The sequence below is a fragment of the Mugil cephalus genome, chromosome 19, assembly GCF_022458985.1.
Source record: "Mugil cephalus isolate CIBA_MC_2020 chromosome 19, CIBA_Mcephalus_1.1, whole genome shotgun sequence".
In the NCBI taxonomy this organism is placed as follows: Eukaryota; Metazoa; Chordata; class Actinopteri; order Mugiliformes; family Mugilidae; genus Mugil; species Mugil cephalus.
Window position 1 is genome coordinate 20,830,584 of NC_061788.1, and position 19,080 is coordinate 20,849,663.

The 19,080-nt window shown below is 40.1% G+C and overlaps 1 protein-coding gene across 2 annotated transcripts; it reads right to left on the reverse strand.

The window, feature by feature from the left end:
- Positions 1–977: 977 nt before the first annotated feature.
- st8sia3 (ST8 alpha-N-acetyl-neuraminide alpha-2,8-sialyltransferase 3) lies at positions 978–18,848 on the reverse strand. Of its 2 annotated transcripts, XM_047570414.1 has the most exons (5): positions 17,935–18,848; positions 13,336–13,365; positions 10,882–11,001; positions 8,287–8,844; positions 978–6,277 (listed from the first exon to the last, which is right to left on the reverse strand). In XM_047570414.1, the coding sequence occupies exons 1-5, from the start codon at positions 18,186–18,188 to the stop codon at positions 5,992–5,994; spliced, it is 1,248 nt and encodes a 415-aa protein (XP_047426370.1). In that variant the 5' UTR covers positions 18,189–18,848; the 3' UTR covers positions 978–5,991. The 2 variants fall into 2 exon arrangements, with proteins under 2 accessions (XP_047426370.1, XP_047426371.1); XM_047570415.1 differs by lacking the exon at positions 13,336–13,365 and having other exon boundaries at positions 17,935–18,846.
- Between the last annotated feature and the right edge of the window lie 232 nt (positions 18,849–19,080).

Here is a 19,080-nt window from a genome sequence, read left to right on the forward strand (position 1 = left end):
CTCCTACATTTTCACTTTACAGTAAATGGTGCTGTTTTTAGTTGTTTTTTGTTTATCTAGTCACAGTCTCTCACAGCGTTTTATACTGTTATATCATGCACTTGCTATGTTTCACTTGTTTAAATCCCTGTTTAATGAATGAAGGATGCAACACACTTCTTTGAGTTTTTTTTTTTTTTTTTTTACTTTGATCAGACAGAATCCAAATGTTCATGAACTGTAGTGCACAACCAAATAAAATACATTCATATCAGGACTGAATAGAAAAATTTAATCCTATGATATTTTTTCATAGTCAATGCACATAAACCCAAATTAATTGCACAAAAAAAGTTGTTTTTTTTTTGTAACTTTTAAATGTATCTGGAAGGGATATTTTTCATTCATGCATTACTCTTAACTGCTCAGAGAGCTCCCTGCTCAATTCACAACTTTTCAATTCACAACACTGAAAGTAAATGCAAATCATTTTTTCTCTGGGTATTTTTGACAGGGTGTATTACTGCCCTCCACAGGATAAAATGATTCACCTTGACCACACTTCAGATTCAGGTTTCCTTCCACAGTGTAATTGCTGATTTGATTACGCCCTGATTTCCCCAACTATGGTTTGACATATTTTTTCATAACATATTTTGCACTGATCACAATAAATGTTGATGACAGTCATACTGAATATTCTTTCTGCCAATACAGATCTCTTCTTCAACAGCAAAGAGACTTTGAGTGGTTGTTTAGCTTCTGAATCCCTGCTGAATCCCTCACACCATCCCATGGTTGACCTGCTCTGATTTTGCGTGACAATTGAACCTCACCAGTTTGCTTTGGTCAGAGATCTGTCTGTTCAGGGCATCTCAGTTCAGCTGTTTAATCCACAGCTGCTTTTACATTATCCCACACAATTATAAGCAACACATTTCAGTCTTCAGAACCGCCAGTTAACACATCTAGCACAAAAGAAGACACAATCCACTTAGTCAAATTGATAATTTCATTCATTTAATGACTAAATAATTAAATAAATACATGATAGATATGCTTTATTTCAAGTATTAGATGGATAAAACACATTTGCTAATATACAGAGTATTGTATGTTATATCTACATGTGTTTACAGTATATGTTACTGTTACTAGAATGGTCTCTACAGACTTCATTATGGATGAAAATGGCCTCAGTTTCATTCAAAATGCAAAAAAATACATTCTGGAAAAATCTTTATCTGACTATATATATAACATTTGGATATATATATATTACAAAAGTAATGATGAAAGAAGAAAATGAATATTCCAATTACATTACCTTGTGCATCAACAAGAGTTGGTAATGCATTCAAGTCAGAAAATAAATATTCTTTTTAAATAGTGGGTTTCACATCCATGTCAACAACCGTCCTGAAGGTCCTGATAATGTCACATTTCAAGTCAAATATGTACATCATTTTGAATGAAAAACAAACAGAGAGGAGGCAAAGAAAATGACACTGAAATGACGACATGAACATCTTTCTCTTGCTTCTGTTCTCTCTCTGACGCACAGCAGCAAATATGAGCAAACATGAAAAAAGAATCCTGAAAGAGACGCGTGTCTACTTTTCAGAAAAAAAGCACTTCATAAATATGATCATTTACATTTGACATGGCTGAAGTCACGTGTGCCAAGGTGTTTGTCGTCTTTCATTATTCATTATCATGTATGTATCGCTTCCCAGGTCAAGAACACAGGAATCAAACATCAAGCTAAGCTTTTTTTGCATCACTAATTGCAAATAATTAGAGGGTTCAGGAAAACATACCACGGAACACACACAGAAGCAACAGTTAAAGTTGTTTGTACAATTGTACCCATTCACAAAAACCTGAGTATACAGATGCATACCATCTATGGAATGCCTGATGTGCCAACATTTTTCCACAAAAATTTAAGGGCTGCATTTTTTTATTTTTTTTTTTGTAAATTGGAAGAAAGCTTGATCAAACTAACCTCACTTTATCCAAAATAACTGGATCCACCCTGAACTGACATGATGCATTTTATGTAACATCTACAAATTATGATTAATGACGGTGAGAATATAATGGTTTCTTGTTTTAATTCCGCTTGTCTGATCGTGTATTTATTTGGACAAACTTCCATGATCCCTTGTTGGGATATGCTACCAATTTCTTATGATAAGACGAATTTGGACTCACATAAAACTCGCATTGTCACACAGATATGGATTCATCAGTTGTATGGACTAGCTCTTTTAAAAGCCGAAAAACATCAACAAATGATATGCATCTCAACGCAGTCGCCCTATTGTTTTTTTAAGTACAACCTCTTCATTGGCAGCAGCTACATGCCCTCGTATGCAGCGCCCCTGAGCAGTTCATGGCACTGTCGTATTTCCTGCATCCGGTAACCCCCCCCACCCCCGACACACACACACATTTTCATTTTGTTTTTCAATCTTGTAACAGCTCTTCCCCTCTGCTCTCCCACCACAGATATCTTGTGCTAAGAACAATGAACAGGAAGAGATTTGTAGTGGCTGACAAGCAAATCCTGAGCTACACGACTCACAATCTTGTCATTACAAAGACAATGGCAAGGCTCTTAGGGTGAGAAATCAAGTTTAAAAAAGTGGGTGTCAGCACATGATTTTATGATAAAGTCTGGATATTTTTTAAAACTGCAATCGCAACTCGCCCAGTGAAGGTCCCGCATATATAGTTTGTTAGACCTACAATCAACACAACGACATAGACTCTGTCACTTGATTCCTTGGGATTTGCATTCAATGCCAAAGATCAGTGCTGAAGGAAGTAGTGAACACTTCTATAAAGAAGTGAAACATAAAGGTATGGAGGTCAGGATGCTGGATACAGGTCCACCACATCCAACACTTGTGCAGTAGTTTTCCAGTTAAAATTGTCAATGTAGCAGTAACAATGTAGCTGAAGTAGCTACACTCAGTTCTTATCAAAATAAGAGTCAGTATGAGTTGGTCAACATAATATAACATTAGGATTTCATTATGGGGTATGTTTTAACTGATAACTCAAAGAAAAATAAAATATCCCTCTGTGTAGAAGTATAGTCCTACAACCAAACGGAGCAATGAAGCGTGGGGTATTAAGTAATCCATTCATCCTATTTCGTTCATGGCACTCAGATGACGTTAAAATGACTATGAAAAAAAAGACTACTACTACATAATTTATTCAACGATATGTGAACACAACCTTCATAACTATAGCCTGAATTATTTTTAAATCTGATTCCACTGTCTTGATGTCAAGGCAACATTTCCATTTATATTGATCTTTACCTCTAGCTATGAATTTACAGTGTCAAATCTCTTAACATAACATCTCTTACTTTATGGTTTATTGTTCAATAGAACCAGTAGAATAGATTCTACTCTTTGTTTTAAGCATAGCTCTGGCTTTAGTTTTTCTAATGAGGTAACATGAAAGCTATTTAGCTATAATAACTGACAACTTGTATGCTATACAACCATTTTCTGGAAGACATGTAAAAGAGCAAGCAGCTGGTGAAGACAGTGGAACATTTGGCAGCTGAAGAGCGAGAGCTGGTAGATAGATCAGAGCTAAAAGGAGAGGGAGTATTGCACTTAAACTGGACAAACATGACTCAAACCGGACAATGCTGGCAGGTATCAGTTAGTTATGTAAATGGACAATGGCACATTTCAAGTAGGAGATTCAAATTTTCCTCTTGTATCCAAATTCCAGTGCAATTACTGATGCACTGATTAATGGCATGTTAGTGTTATTACTTTTACATAGAGCTATGGTCTATGTCTAAAAATGTCCTGTCCAATTCTATACTTGCTATTTTGAATGCTCATTCATTCAGATACATCAATCTCCGTTGTATCACGTATCACCTTGTTTGTACACTGTACAATGTACAATGTACACTGATCAGGCATAACATTATGACCACCTTCCTAATATTGTGTAGGTTTCCATTGTGGCTCCAAAATAGTTGTGAATCATCAGAGAATGGACATGGACTTTCTGAAGGTGTCCTGTGGGTTGAGGGGAGGAGCTTCTCAGTTTTGAAGGCCAGGTCAACACCTTGTGGTGTTCTTCAGTTTCTAAACGTTTTTTGTGCGTGTGTCTCTATCTGACTGCTGCCATCTGGGAGTGCCAGTGCTATGGTGTGAGCATGCCTGGTCTGGTCTGGTGGGTGGTACATGTCTAAGTACCGCTAACTAGGTGGTACTTCAGCAAAACACTTAACCCACCTTGCTCCCATATGATTGCAATTTGATGTTTGAAGGTGGTCGGAGAGGCCGTTGGCGCACATTGGCAGCCACGTTTCCATCAGCCTGTCCCAGGGCAGCTGTGACTACTGAGGTAGTTTACCACCACTAGGGGGTGACTGTGCGAGCGAATGAATAATGCATTTAACTGTGAGCGCTTTGAGCATCTAATGGAAAAGCGCTATATAAAACCGATGCATTATTATTAAGTAACAGGCAGGTCCAAAATGCCAGCAGAAAACTGTATTGTCACAAAGTGGTCAATGTTATTTGCCTCTCCTGTCAGTGTTTATTTTCCTGATCATTTTTTTCTATATCCATGTGCATGCATACATTTCTTTCTGAGTTGACTTTCATGAGTTTGTTTCTGCTGCAATCTCCTCCTTCTTGTCCTCCTCCCCCTTTTTCCATCTCCTTCCATCATCTTATTTTTTCTGTCTCTTTCCTGGGTCAAGTAGATGAGACCCCCAGTATGAGCAGGGTCCTTCCTTTTAAAAGGTTTGCCTGCTCAGGTTTTTGGTTCTGTAAAGTCTCTAGGGCCCAATTTGATTGTTATTGACGCTATATGAATAAAATGGAATTGAATTGTTTTAAAAAGAAAAAAAAAAAATTATTTAGTGTCTATGTCGTACAGTGCATCCCAGATTTGTTTTTTTTTGTGTGAAGTCTGTGCTGAATTAAAAGTCAGTGACCTGTCTAAGACAAAGAAGCTGCACTTCTTTTCAAGAATACTGATTATAGTATGAGTAGTGTAGGACAAGCAGAGAATGAATGCCCTCAATGGCACATCTGAGCAGACAGCTTAACTTGGCAAAAGGTTTGCAGAAGAAGGACATGAAGGTCACTTCAGAGACACCTGGAAACGTCATGCCCTTTTTTTTTTTGACAGCTTCTTTGCACCCATGGTGATGCAGTGACTAATAATGTTGGAGCTATCAGATTAAACTGTGATATTAGAATTTGGAACCTCCTGCCATTCACTTTTGTACGTCACAATTCGTGAAGAAAAATCTAGAAATGTTCAACACGTCTCTTGGACAAGTGACAGTGTTCGACAGAGCAAAATTTATCAACAGACGAAACAACGGACAAACAGTACTTTGTTGTGCGACTGCTGTTGGAGGCATCAGCAGGATAATGAAACGAAAAAAGTCCACTTTCAAGGTTGACCACACACCAACACTGTGCACCTGCTTGTATTATAATATGAGCCTAGTACAAGACAGGACAGGGGAGAAAGACATCATGACTTTGTCCAAGACTGAATCTCCAATTAACCCTTGGGTTTTAACTCTGACTGGCTCTTACGTTGTGTTGCTGAATGACATGGCGTCCGCCCCCTGTGTGCGTCAACACAGTGGTGATATTCTAAAAAAGGCAATATGCTGATCTGAAGTTGTGCTATGGAGTAATGATTCTGTTCATATTTTGTTCTCAAAAGGAACATTAGCTGTAGGTCAACCGTTATCAAAAAACTGACACGAGTCTTGTGCAACTTTTGATATCTGAGCAAGGGAAGATTAACATGCTCCTTTTTTCTCGGGCTGTTGGAGTTCACATTGAGCGCAGGATTATGGACTTGGGCGGAGGCAGGAAACACTGTAAGAATCCATCTCAACCTGCATGACTCTTTCACCACCCCATCTCATGATTTCTGTGATTCTGTTCTGTGGATTCGCGAGCGTGAAGAAACTCCGTACCTGTTGGAGTTTCAGGCTTGACAGTGAGAGAGGGAGAGCTTCAGAAGCCCATCTGTATGCATCTTGTAGAGGAGCTTAAACTCGGCGGGTAGCTGATGGGATTCCTGCCATTTGGTGGTGAACTTGGTGCCCTTTTTGTCGTAGTAGTGGTACGGCAGTTCCTTACCCGTGTTGGGGTCCCAGCCGAAGGGCCAGAAGCCGTACAGATGGATCTCGTCACACATGGAGGAAGCCAGCGTGTACATCAGGATGCCAGTGCTTAGACGCTTAGGCGACAACTGTTTTGTTTTCCAGTAGCTGTTGAATACAAGGCAAAAGATTTTTTTCAACAAACTGCACAACTAATAAACAGTATGTGGAACTAATTTTGGCTTGGGCCTTTATTTAACTCAAATGCTGAGAACATACATTACATTAGAGACATGACTTAAATTTGTAATTTTCAGTCAGTGTTTTCTGATCTCCTTATATTTAAATCATTTTGTGCTATTGTTTTTAATCTAAGTAAACCCAAAGGTAAGATTTTTTCAGATCATTTTATGATTGATTTCAGTTGCATCAGTTAACCCCTGACGCTTCCCATCTATACATTTCCAGCAATTACAGCAGCTCAGAAGCCATAATCTATGTCCTAGCTGGTAGACTTTTAGGGTGAATCATGTGTAGGAAGTGATGGGTGAGCATACACGCACTTAAGTAACCAAGTTACTCTGAGAAACAAGGTTATACATGTAGCCATCCTCAACCATGATCAATCAGAAACCTGTGGTTTCCAGGTAAAACCTACCTGAGAAATTCAGTTTCTGTAATACCTTACCCTTTTTACAGTAACCATGTATCAATCATTTATGAGACACATAAGTAATCCGTTTACATGACTTCCCAGGTTTTTTAGGTGCTTGTAAATGCACAGAGTGACAGCAGCTTAAAAGCAATAGAACAGGGCAAAGTAACAAATTCAATCTGGCAAAAAAAAATGTATCCCACTTTGTATTTGTCATCTTAAACTAAATAAAGTAAACTCGGTTCATGGATCTTATTTTTTACTTTGGAAATCTTTTTAAACATCACAATATCCCTTATTTTTGCCTTTAACTGATGAAGTGGTCCAAGTGTGTGAGAAACACATTTTTCAAAAATTACAACAATAATTTTTGAGCAATTCTATGCTATTCTAATTATTTTGGCCAAATCATTGTGTAGAATTTGTTTAAAATCCATATACTCATTTGTACACAATTATACAATTATATCCATCAGCTTGTTACTTGTATTCATTAATAAGAATTCTGAGTATACGCTGTAGCAGCAGTGACTTCATGGGGTAAATGTAAAAAAATTAAAAAAAAATTTAAAAAATTCTGAACACTGCTACTGCTTTCATCAGAGCATTCCTGCTCTGCAGCATCACAGAGGGGGAAACTCTCCAAACTGGCCTCAACAAAAGCCCCTCCAAGAGTCCTTGAGGTGCTGAAAGCCACCTGAGCTGCTTAAAAGTGGTAAATCTACCAGAGCAGGTAGATTTAATGGGATTGGTAAAGATTAGGGTACTGTACAAGAAGCCTATTCTGCAGCTACAACACTAAGAACCAAACTTAAATCCCTCTTCACACACAGTTAAAGCTGTGTGCAATACCTTTCTCTAAATAGCTGTTTCCTTATAATCCGGCTTTGGGGTCTAAATCTCCTCTTTGCCATATAGAACACAGCTCAATATAACAAAGCTACGCATTAGTCGGTTTCCACAAATTACTACCATCAGGATAGGGCTACGTGGGGGATATTTAAAACACGCGCAGACATAAAGACACATATGGCAAGGCAGATGGACAGAATAAAAAGTCATTTTTAGGAGGCAAGGCTACCCATCCTGACCAGGGGCTCATGATGTTCTGTCTACTTTGAGAAGTGGAAAGGTTATGAGAGGTACAGGACTCTGATCAACCATTCACCTTAACAACCTTCATATGATCTAAGCAGATTGGACTGGAAAAACTATGTGTAAAGGTTCTCAGTTTTCCAGGTCATGGTTTATCTAAAAAAACAACAAGCTGAAACAAGTGCAAATTAATTGAAGACAATTATTCACTCATCCAAGTATCTTCTTTAGACTTCTTTCGACTGGACTGAATTTGTGACAAACTGGAAAACAATTCTCTTACTACTAGGTTATGTTTCTGGTCAGTCATGTGAGTTTCTGATTCACCCACAGATTAGTTCGATGGGTGTTGAAAATCTTTACGAAATATTGTCGGTGTGCTACATGAAGCTACGTGAATGTATCATATTAACCAGGTTTTTCTTACTTGTTGATGTACTGCATGATGTTTCCAGGCCAAGCTAGCTGGACCTTCAGCTGACCTCGATGTTCCACAAAAAAGTCCACCAGCGTTCTCGTCACTGTGGCCGAAGTGTGGAAAAAAAACGCTGGGATCCACAGGATGGCACCATCCAGCTTCTTCAGGCTCAGAAAAAAGTTGTTCCTGTCCTGCACAGTCAGTAAATTGTTGTAGTATTTCTCCAGGATACTAGGGTTAAAAGTCGTCATGTTGGTCCGACGCCCAACATCCTTCTTAAAGATCTCCGTTGGTGCAAAGTTGCAGCGGAAGACAAAGTCAAACTTCTCAATCTCGGCACCACAGCGGGAGCCCGTGAGGATGCCACTGTTGCCGACAACGGCGCAGACATTATAGTGTTTGTTGAGGATTGGTGAGACCTCTGGGAGGAGTGAGCGAAAGTTCTCACCAATGGAGAAGACGTACTTATGGCTGGAATAGTCATAGTGCATCAGCTGTCCGATTCTGACTGAGTCTCTTGTCAGCGAGAAGTTGTGTGGGATGTCAATGTATTGAGCGATCTCTGTCCTGCAAGACAGAATAACATTGTATTTGTAACTGCATCCTCACTGTAAGCTTCCTCAGGTCAGTCAAAATGACATCAGCTTTTAGCTGATCACACTGCTATCACACAGCAAAAAGACTTAAGGAAACATTCAGAGTGAACATAATAAAAAAATACTGTCTTGCCAAAGGCATTGTTATTCCATTCATAATTGTCCTTAAATCTAGTTAGAAACATTAATAAGCATAATTTTATGTGCATAAATCATGATTCGTATTCATATAAATGGTTGTGGCTGATAAAGGAGCAAGGAGTTCTTTATGCTTTGATTCCTGTAAATCTGATTAAACATAAAAAACATTGAAACAGTAGGTCTGGTGTCAGCTTTCTGGATGTAGGAGGACTACTTCAGTCATAAAAAGGATGACTTGATACTTGACATGGACTTGACTGATATGAGTACTGACTTTCTATATTTGACTTGAAGCTTGAAAACATTCACATGAATCAAAGAAAATCATTTTGATTGATCTGTAACACTTGCAACATGTCATTTACTTGGATTGTCTTAACTTGTCTTGAGACAAGTCCTTGAGACTTGACCTGAGATTCATTTTGGACCTTGTGGTCTAGACAGACCTTAACTCAGTGATTTGAGCTTGATTCGAGAATTAATTTAACATTACGATTCATTCCATCTCCCTTGAGTTTGTCCTGAACCTGTCCTAACTCATTTGTGACCCAACTTTGGATTCGACTTGTAATTGATCTTTACGTCTGGAGGCCTGTAAACGTTACTGTAGCCTTGATAAGAATCAATACTGGACTTGCTGAATTTCTCAAAAGAACTTGAGTGTAAACTTGAACCTTGCTTGGGTGGCTGTGGCTCACCGAATAGAGTGGGTATATGGACCAAAAGTTTAGCGTTGAGATCCCCAGTGAAGATCAACACTACACGAATGACTGTTGTGACAGCTCCGTAGAGAAGTGCTATATGAATACAAGACCATTTACCACATGAGACTGAGCTTGCAAAATGAACGTCGCAAGTTTATGTAAAACTCTAGGATATAGGTCTTCAACAGGGGGTCTGCAGACCATACTGCAGTGGGGTCGCAAATTCTTTGTCTGATTTGACATTTTTCATATATTTGAAAATTTTCTCCAAAAACTCTAATTTGTTTAAATGTACGTTAACACAAATCCAACATATTGTAGTAAAAGGATAAATCTAGGTTTTCAGTAAGTACTTCACTCAATCAGCGATACGAGAGCTGTCTCAACAGCGCACCATTTCACACAGAGCGCTACACTATCCGAGACCTGTCAATCTAAAACTCCTGTACACAGTAGGCCCCGTCCCTATTGCTGCTGGGCCAGTGACAAGGGCGCATATTACACGCTGACTCTGTCAGGTTCCCCACAATTGGTCGAGAGCCTATTCAGTCCCCAGGTGAAACCCCAGAGGCACGCTGAAGCATTAACAGAAGAGAAATTAACAGTGCAGCTCACTCTCATCAGCCAATTAAGTCCAACTACTTAATCTCGTCATCAGTTTGGGGTCCTTGGCCTGAAAAACGTTGAACACCCCTGCTCTAGGACATTTACCTTGACATGTGACTCTAACTGGTCTAATCCAAAACTGCTGTACTAAAAGTTATTGCAGCTGTTTTTGTGAAAAAAAAAAGCAGCTGATTGCATCACGCCAGTTTCAACAGCCTTTGATCTGTAGTCGTTTTTAGTCACTCCACTTGTTTTATTTCACATGTTGCAGGATGAGTTCAAACTAAACGAATAGGGATTTCAGAAGGGTCAGAGGCGTTCATAATCAGATGTGATACGAGATTCACATCCAACATAAGCTCGATGTGTTAAGATTTAATGTGAATGCTGCCTCGTTTTCTGCAACTGTGACACTGAAAATGCCTTAAGCCCAAGAAGCTGAAAAGTTTTTCGCGAATAACGCTCACCACTGTAAGTGCTAAAAGCATGTTAAGCTATTTGGACCATCAGAAACCACAGCAGAAATAGAAGAAGGTGAGTTTTTATGTGTGACCTACCTCTGCTGTACAAAAGCAGTTCTGTTGTACCTCCACCTAGAGGAGTTCTGCAGGTCTTCACTGAGTGCATTGGTCAGAGGAGTGAAAGCCGGATCGAGATACTTCATCGCCAGCTGGGAGCTAAAGAGAGAATGAGGAGGTAGAGAAGAAAGTGACATGGAGAAAAACCCAGTCTTCCTGTATCGGGGGTTGGTCAGCCTCATGCAGTTGCACTTCAAAAGGTTTTGAGAAGCATTTTAGGTCTTCTGAAACTAGCATTGTACAGAACACAAACACAATTAACTGTCATTTAATTTTCAGAACAGGGAAAGGAACATTCCCTGTTAAACCTCTGTGATCAGGTAACCAGACAGGTTGTGCACAAGCAACAGCTCAGCCAGATTTTTAAAGTCCCTTTACTAGGAGGTCAAATTTGGTTAATGTTGAGAATAAATGCCACGAGACTTTAAAAAGTACATAAAATGTATTTTACCAAACGTGGAAATATCTACTGGTTGAAAGTGAAAACGTATTGATATTCCTCACTGCCAGTGCCTCTTCACAAAGCTAAAATGCCTCCAAAAGAACCTAATTGAAGCATGCAAGAGTTTGGAGAGCCATTTCACAGATAACTCTCATTCTGTTTTGTTGGGAAACCAGATGCAGTGAAAGCCAGTTTCATTTACACATTCATCTCAGTGTAAAAGCAGACTTTCAGCCTCTTTTCTGCATGTGAATCCAGTTCACAGTAAAACCACGTTACATTACCATGAAAAAATGAGCAAGAAGGCCAAACTGTTACAGCAAGTCTGTCCATCTTAGCAAGTGACTCACAATGAACTCAAAACTCCACATATGTGGAGAGAAATATCGATCAGTGTCTCCAATTTCAGTTTCACACAGTTCTTTCATCTTCAGGTTGCTTTTTAATGAACACATATTGAAATGGTCAATTCAATTTAAATTTAATAATGAACATGAGGCACCTGTTAAGATGAACATTCTGCAGTGCAAGAAGCTATATTTCCTTGCAAGGATAATCCCACGAGTGAGCAGCCTATAGTAAAACCAGGAGATTAACCAGGCATTCATTTACTTGGTGAGATTTTATACATCTGACATGTGCATGAAAAACACAACAATTGAATCATCTCACATCTGAGCTTTTGTCATTCTTTTAGAATGACTTTCTTTAAGGCTGAGAACAGTCTTCACTTAAACAGATCTGGTGCAGGGAAACGTCAGATGTGTTTCGTCTAGCTTTGCATAGAGTTCAAGTAGATGAGACTGTTATCTTAGCTCTGTTAAAAAAGTAATAAATATACCTTCAAGCTACTATGTTGAAACAGAAAATTTAAACAAAACTATGTGTTTGCCTTAGCAGTTAGCACTGGAGTCATTGGGTAACCACAGACACAATGGAATAGTCATTGTAGACCATGGTAAGCTCATATGAAACAGCAAATTATTTATTGGATACATCTGATCTGTTCGGATGTTTACCAAATAAAAAAATAATGTATTTTATGGGTTAAGGTTTAGTTGCAAAGTGAAGATGGGTGAATTCCTCCTCTACAATAACAGCAGCCATGTGTGCGCAGTTACTCATAGGACGAACTGTTTGTGTGTCCTTTTGAGACGTGTTAAATATAGACACAATTTCTATCAGCAAAATTGCTTTCAGGTTTGATAAATCACTTTGCGTGTGCTAAATTAATATATTTGCATTTTCTCCACCCAGCACACGCAAAATTGCGTATTAACACCCCATGCTTATTCATTGGCGTAAACGCACTAATTGGACGCTGACGCACTATTTTTGCACCTTTGAAAGAAGCAACCCTTAATGTGCACAGTTTCTAGGCTTTTTTTTTTTTTTGCACGCAATGAGTTTGCTCATGTTTTTGTGCATGCAAACCTTTAGTAGATCTAGCCCATAGTGCCTGACACTAACATGCATGAAGAACCAGGTTGGCACTGCATTAGGACAGTCGACACTGTCAGAGGTAACTTAAACTGCACAGCAAACTGTACATCTGTGGTGCCCAGCTACTATCAGATGATGAGGATCAGCGTGAAGTACTGACAAATAGTAAAGATAAAGATGCACAGTATGAAGACTAAAAAAAATTATAAATCATTTTTGGGCCTTCTTTTGAAATTTTTAGTGATCTAAAAACATGTGTATGATTCATGGCAATATCAAGAAATTAAAGCTGGGAAATTATAACAACCCTGTGTGGCAAAATAACACAAAATACGATAATCCAAAGACAAAAAAAAATGTGATAACATTCTGCTGTGAGAAAACATGTATTTCCAAATGTAAGAATTCAGAAATACAATTCAAATTTCTCCTATTACATGCTGTTTCAAATTCAACATTAAGATAGATATACAGATAGACAGAGCAGTTGAAAACATATATATATACTCTACATATCCTTGAATTATTAATGAGCACTCTGTATTCACCTCAGGTCAGGTTTGCGAGGGGGCCTCTCGCTGCAGAAAGGATGTGAAACAAAAAGAGATAATAACTAGCTTGCTCTTATTTTAATTTGACAACATTGAGTCTGAAATAACATTAAAGTGAAAGAATACCCAAACATTCACCTGGCATGCAGAGGCAGGCGTGCATTTCGGATACTTACTGTATACCGTGTATACCATTTCACATTACTGAATCAATAAAGCACCAAATGAATGGTATGTAACACAGTGCAGCTCAGTCGCATGACCCTTTTTCACAAAAATACCACTAAGTGGTAACAAAAAATAAAGGGTAACACTGACAAACCAATTTGACAGTCAACCACAGTAAAAGACAGATCTACCAGTCTGTCGGTTTATCGGCATTCAATAAGATGCAAGAGACAATCACTCTAGTGGACCTTTCAAACACTGCCGATGCATGGCGATGTGTTGCAGAGCACTGGAAAGTTAATTATGGGATGCATCTGGATCTTTTCCTGTTTTGTTTTGTGTAAGAACTGTCACCGTACTGAGTTTTCGACTTTCTGTTTGGGTTTCCTTGTTTCCTGTTTTAGTTTGAAATAGCCCCATATGCTGTGTCTTTCAGGTAGTTGTACTTCCTGTCCTTGTCTGCACACCCTTACTGGTCTCACCTATGTCTTGTTCCCTCATTAGTTCTCAGAGTATAGTCCTACGTCTCCCTTTGTCCTTTGTCTGTGTTCTTTCCCAGATGCTTTCCTCTATGTTGGTTAGTTTGTTCTGTTTTCTCTGGAGACTATATTGGCTGTCATTGGGTTAGGGTTATGGTTAGGGGGAGAAAGACAAACAACAACTCACACTCACACCAAGGGCCAGTTTAGAATCACAACTTATCGTAATGAGCATGTCTTTGGACATGGGAGGAAGCCAGCATACTTGGACAGAACCCACAGACAGAGTACTCGAACTGTCATGTTAGACAGACAATGAAATGAACTCTCCATCCACTGGTTACACCACCAACAGAGTACCATCTTCCTGACAAAGGAACCCACACTCGACAGCAACACTACAGGAAGTCTCTACAGATTTGTCCACGAGGAGAGCAGCGTTTTCTCTTCAAAACGCTGCTCTCCTCCACATATAACTCACTCTGAGCGTAACCTTGGCCTGTAGTGACAGCAAGCAAGGGGAGAAAATGATTACAGGCGGTAGGAAAATGAATGTGGCTCTCATGTTGTAAATCACAGCAGTCAAGGGCAGCTCCAGAACCCTCATCAGACAGCGCTGTGTTAGCATCGCACTACAGACCTGAGTGAGCAAGTCAGACAACAAGATTTACAGAATGGCTTTCCATGGAGCGGTGCTCTACTCGCCCTAATAAGGGCAATAGTTTAGCATATATCTTCTCTTTTATCAGTCTTTCTAAAAAGCTGAAACCTGCTATTGATGCTTTGTGTCCATATTCTAATACAGAGGATTATTCATAGCTTGTATTAGAACAGCTGGGGTGTCGCTGTGAAACAATGACATATACACAAAAACTCAAAGACCGGACCTCCAGTATCTAGAAGTAATGGATGCAACTGAAAATGAAATAATACTAATTAAAGATTATCACATCTGTCATATAGGATTGGTTTGGGTTTGCAATGTCCAACAGGTAAAGTATAGGTCATAAACTCCACCCCCTCTGTGTTAGTGGATGAGGCTTGAGCCAAACTAAAACACTCAAATACACGCAAAATATTATATTTTTCAACAATGGTTTCTGTCGTTTTAGGAAGTTAATATAATGCTTATGCATACATGCATGCATGTTAAATTTTCTGATATGTTTTGTTTTGGTTAGTTATTTGACGCTATAGAAACAGGATGTGACATTATGATGAGTACCAGTTACCATGCCAACCGCTCCATAAAGCATTCCCATAGAGCTGTGAGAGTTGGAAAAAAAATAAATACAGTATATAATCTAACATTTCTTTGTAACTGGTGGAGGTAGAGCAGAGTGCAGTATAAATTAAATGAAAATGCGAGTGAGTCTGGTGGAAGTGTGGGAGGGTCATCGATAATCCCATTGTAATGTATGTAAAAAAAAAAGGACTGGGAAATGAACTGGGGATGTAAACAGGAGATGACACTGAAGACGAGTTATATCAACATATATTCTATTATTACAGCCTATAAGCTTCCCTGTCTATACCTTGTGTGCAGTGGTTGCTCTGACTATGCCCTAGCAAAGATCTGCTGGGCCAGTCAAATCGTTTGGGTGGGCTTTATGTAGTGATGGATAGAACAGTAAGTGAAACTGTCACGTGTGGTTTTCACACCGATTTGATCAGATTTCTTCAGCCACTGAAAATAGAGATATTTGGCACCGAACTTAATTAACGAGAGAAAGAAGAGCTGTGAGTGAATGAGCTGATCTAGTTCACAGCTGTAGGATTAAATGACAGATGCCCTGTTTTCCTTAAGGCTGGTACACACTCACTAATGTGGCACTAACGTGTCAGCGTGTTTTCCAGTTTATTAGGGCAAAGCTGCATTTTTATCAAAGAAAACAGCTGGCCAGTGTTGTCAACCAATGACATGCGAGATAGAAAGCAGTTGTGTGATGCACTTTTTTGTTTTGTTTTGTTTTGTTTTTTTACTGTGAATTTATCAATAATACGCCAACTGTCTCATACAAAATACGAAGAACCGTACAGAGTGGAATCCATCTGTGCAAAACTTCATCAATCAGTTAATGAACTCCACTGTTACTCTTCTGTTGATAACGGCATAAAGCCTCCCAAACAGTAAGATTTCCGCGACAGATCTTTTCCAGGGCATAACCACCTCCCAACAGAGGGACCAACATTCTGTACAGGAACAGTTGGGCTGACATCCAGACTACTGAACAACCATAAGAAGCAAAATCCTCTTATCTGATCCAACCAAGATCAAAGTATTTATGTGTGGAGAAAACCAGGCACTAAGGATCACCATGATACCATTCCTAAAATCATACAAGAGTGAGCCAGCATTAGGCTGCGGGAGACGTTCCTCTACAACGGTGACTAAGATACGACTCAGGAGAGAGGGAAAGAAAATTATGCAGGAAAATATAGAGCAACCCTGACTGAAAACCCTTTTCCAGACTGCTTTGGATAAGTGGCTGAGGCGTGCCAGGAAAACACAAGTCAAACGCTGTGAAAGTGGCCCAGTCTGAAGGTAGATCTGAACCTGCAGAGACATAAAAGTGGCTATGTGAGGATACTCACCACTGAACCTGGGTGAGCTTATGTAACAGCATTAAAACATCAGTAACAGTGGAAAGACAGTTAAGGGCAGCTGAGAGGGTAGAGCAGGTTGTCTGACAGCCAGAGGGTTAGTGGTTTAATCCCCAGTACATGGACCACATGTCGAAGTGTGAGCAAACCTTGGGTGAGATACTGAACCTGGAGTTACTGCCAGGGCCTGGCACTGATGGGTGAATGTGCGTGTGCTTGTGTGAACGAATGAATAGGTGTGTCATTGATACAGTAAAGCCCTTTGAGAACCAGTAAGTAGAAAAGCCCTGTATGAATACCAGATCATTACTAAGAGAACGATTTTAATGATACCACTGGTAAGAGTGGCAAAAATTAGAGCTATACTGTGTGATGGATGTGTATAATTAACATTAACATGTGTATTGAACCGGAACAGGGAGTCAGTTAGGTTAGGTTATCTTATCTTAGCAGTATACCTAGCAACACCTACCTCAATTGTTTCATGTTTACACAAACAGAAATGTTTGTGTAAAAAACTGAAAAAACTGAAAAAAATGGAGTTCTGCATTACATTATGCAATTATTTCCTGGGGCCTTCCTAGTGCGACTTCCTGGAGTTTTTGTTGACAGCTTCCTGTCTCTGGGAAGTCAAAGCTCTTAGCCACTGTTTCACCGAGGGTTGTAATACATATGACTTTTATTCCAGAGACCAGAGTTTGCATCCCATTATGATCTTTGCTTTAAAAAACATATCTTATCTTCGTCTCATTATAACTTCACACGTTTTCATGCTAAATATTGGCATTTAACACTGTTTGGGATTTCCACAGTAGTTAAATGCTAATGTTGTAACAGATGATGCCGCTTGAGTGTCATTGTGCACTGTAACATTACAATTTCTCATGAGGCCCATGGGTCAAACAAGAGAAAAAAATGCCCCACACTAAAGGTCACTTCACAAGTAGACTAACTAGGAACCTTTCCTACTTGGAGTATAAATGCTAACAGTGAACACTTTGGGTAGGTCTGATATAAGAAACAGAGACCTTCTTGTTTATGTGATTGACCAGTCTTCGGGGAATGACTCTAGCCAATCTGTGAGCTGCCAGGCCTCACACGGTAGAGAGGCCTTCACTTCAGTCTCATTAGCACAGGGAATAAAGTATGTTTAAAGTGGGTTTGTTCTGATTCATCCAACATGCAGTAAATAATAAGTATAGGCGAAAAGGCAGTGATTTAAGTTTCTACATTAGAAGGACCCTACCTATATATAATTGATGAAAAATAAATTCAAATCTAAAACCTGCAGGACAAAACAACAACCAGCATACACCATCAGGTCTATGGCCTGGCCTGGACTCACCGAAAGCCAGCGTGGAACATGTACATTCTTGGTCCTCCATTGGGTCCGTATCTGGGGGTGCTGAGCAGGAAGTCCTTCTTGATGGACACGTAGCTAATGAGCGACAGGATGAGCAGTGCCACGCTGAACATGACAAGCCCCAGCGCGCTGGCGATCCGCACCATCCTGCCTCGCTGCGGGCAGCGGCCCCCCCGGACCAGAGTGTCAGTCACCGGCCAGGACGAGGAGAGACTGAGCACCCAGGCACACCGCATCAACGGGTTTCATCGACTCAGAGGGAGCGGCGAAGCGCGGGCGGCGGAAAGGAACGCGTTAAAGCAAAAAGGCCGCAGAGGAGAAGACAGACACGGATTTGTTTTACGCCTTTAACAGAGGCCACGAAGGATTCGGTCCTTGTGTGCAGCGAGGTGTTGCGCTTTTTCTGCCGATTTCGTCACCTCAATGTGAGGCTCATGAGAGCTGTCGTCTGCGGACAAAAAAAATACACAATAAAAAACAGCGTGACGCATTGACAGTCCATGTATCCCAGGATGGAGAGCGGAGGAGGGAGGAGGGGGTCTCGGAGGTTTTTCTGAAAGCACGCAGGGTCAGATGACAGTCGGTTTCGTAACCTCTTCCCCCCCTTTCACGAGGAGGTGAAAGGATGCGGCGACGCACAGCATCACGCAAGAAGGGAGAAGATGGACGCGGCTCCCTCTCCTCACCTGCATCCGCGGCGTCGCTCTCCTCCTTTCCACTCTCTCTGGTATTCTAATTAATTAAGCCGGGGTGTCGCTTTAAGGAAAGCTTGCTCTTGTATCGCGGTAATCAGATATACGGCAGCAGCAGCATCCGAGGCGGGGCTCTGCTTCCTGATAGAGAGACGCAGAGAGAGAGGATACCCACGCTCACAGTGACCGGGGGTGTGCATGGGCGGTTAAGTGTCAGTGTGCAGGCAATTGCAGAGAATCTCTAGAAATGACACGATTTATATTCATGTTTTAGATCATGTTAACTATAAGCTCTGTAGAACTTATGAAAATATAGGTTACATGAACAAAAACCCAGACATGGGTTATCAAACATTCTCTTGGCCTATAGGTTATTAAGGCTACTTTTGGAAGCCCTTTTAGTGAGTTACAGCCATGGCCAAAGGATTTGAGAATG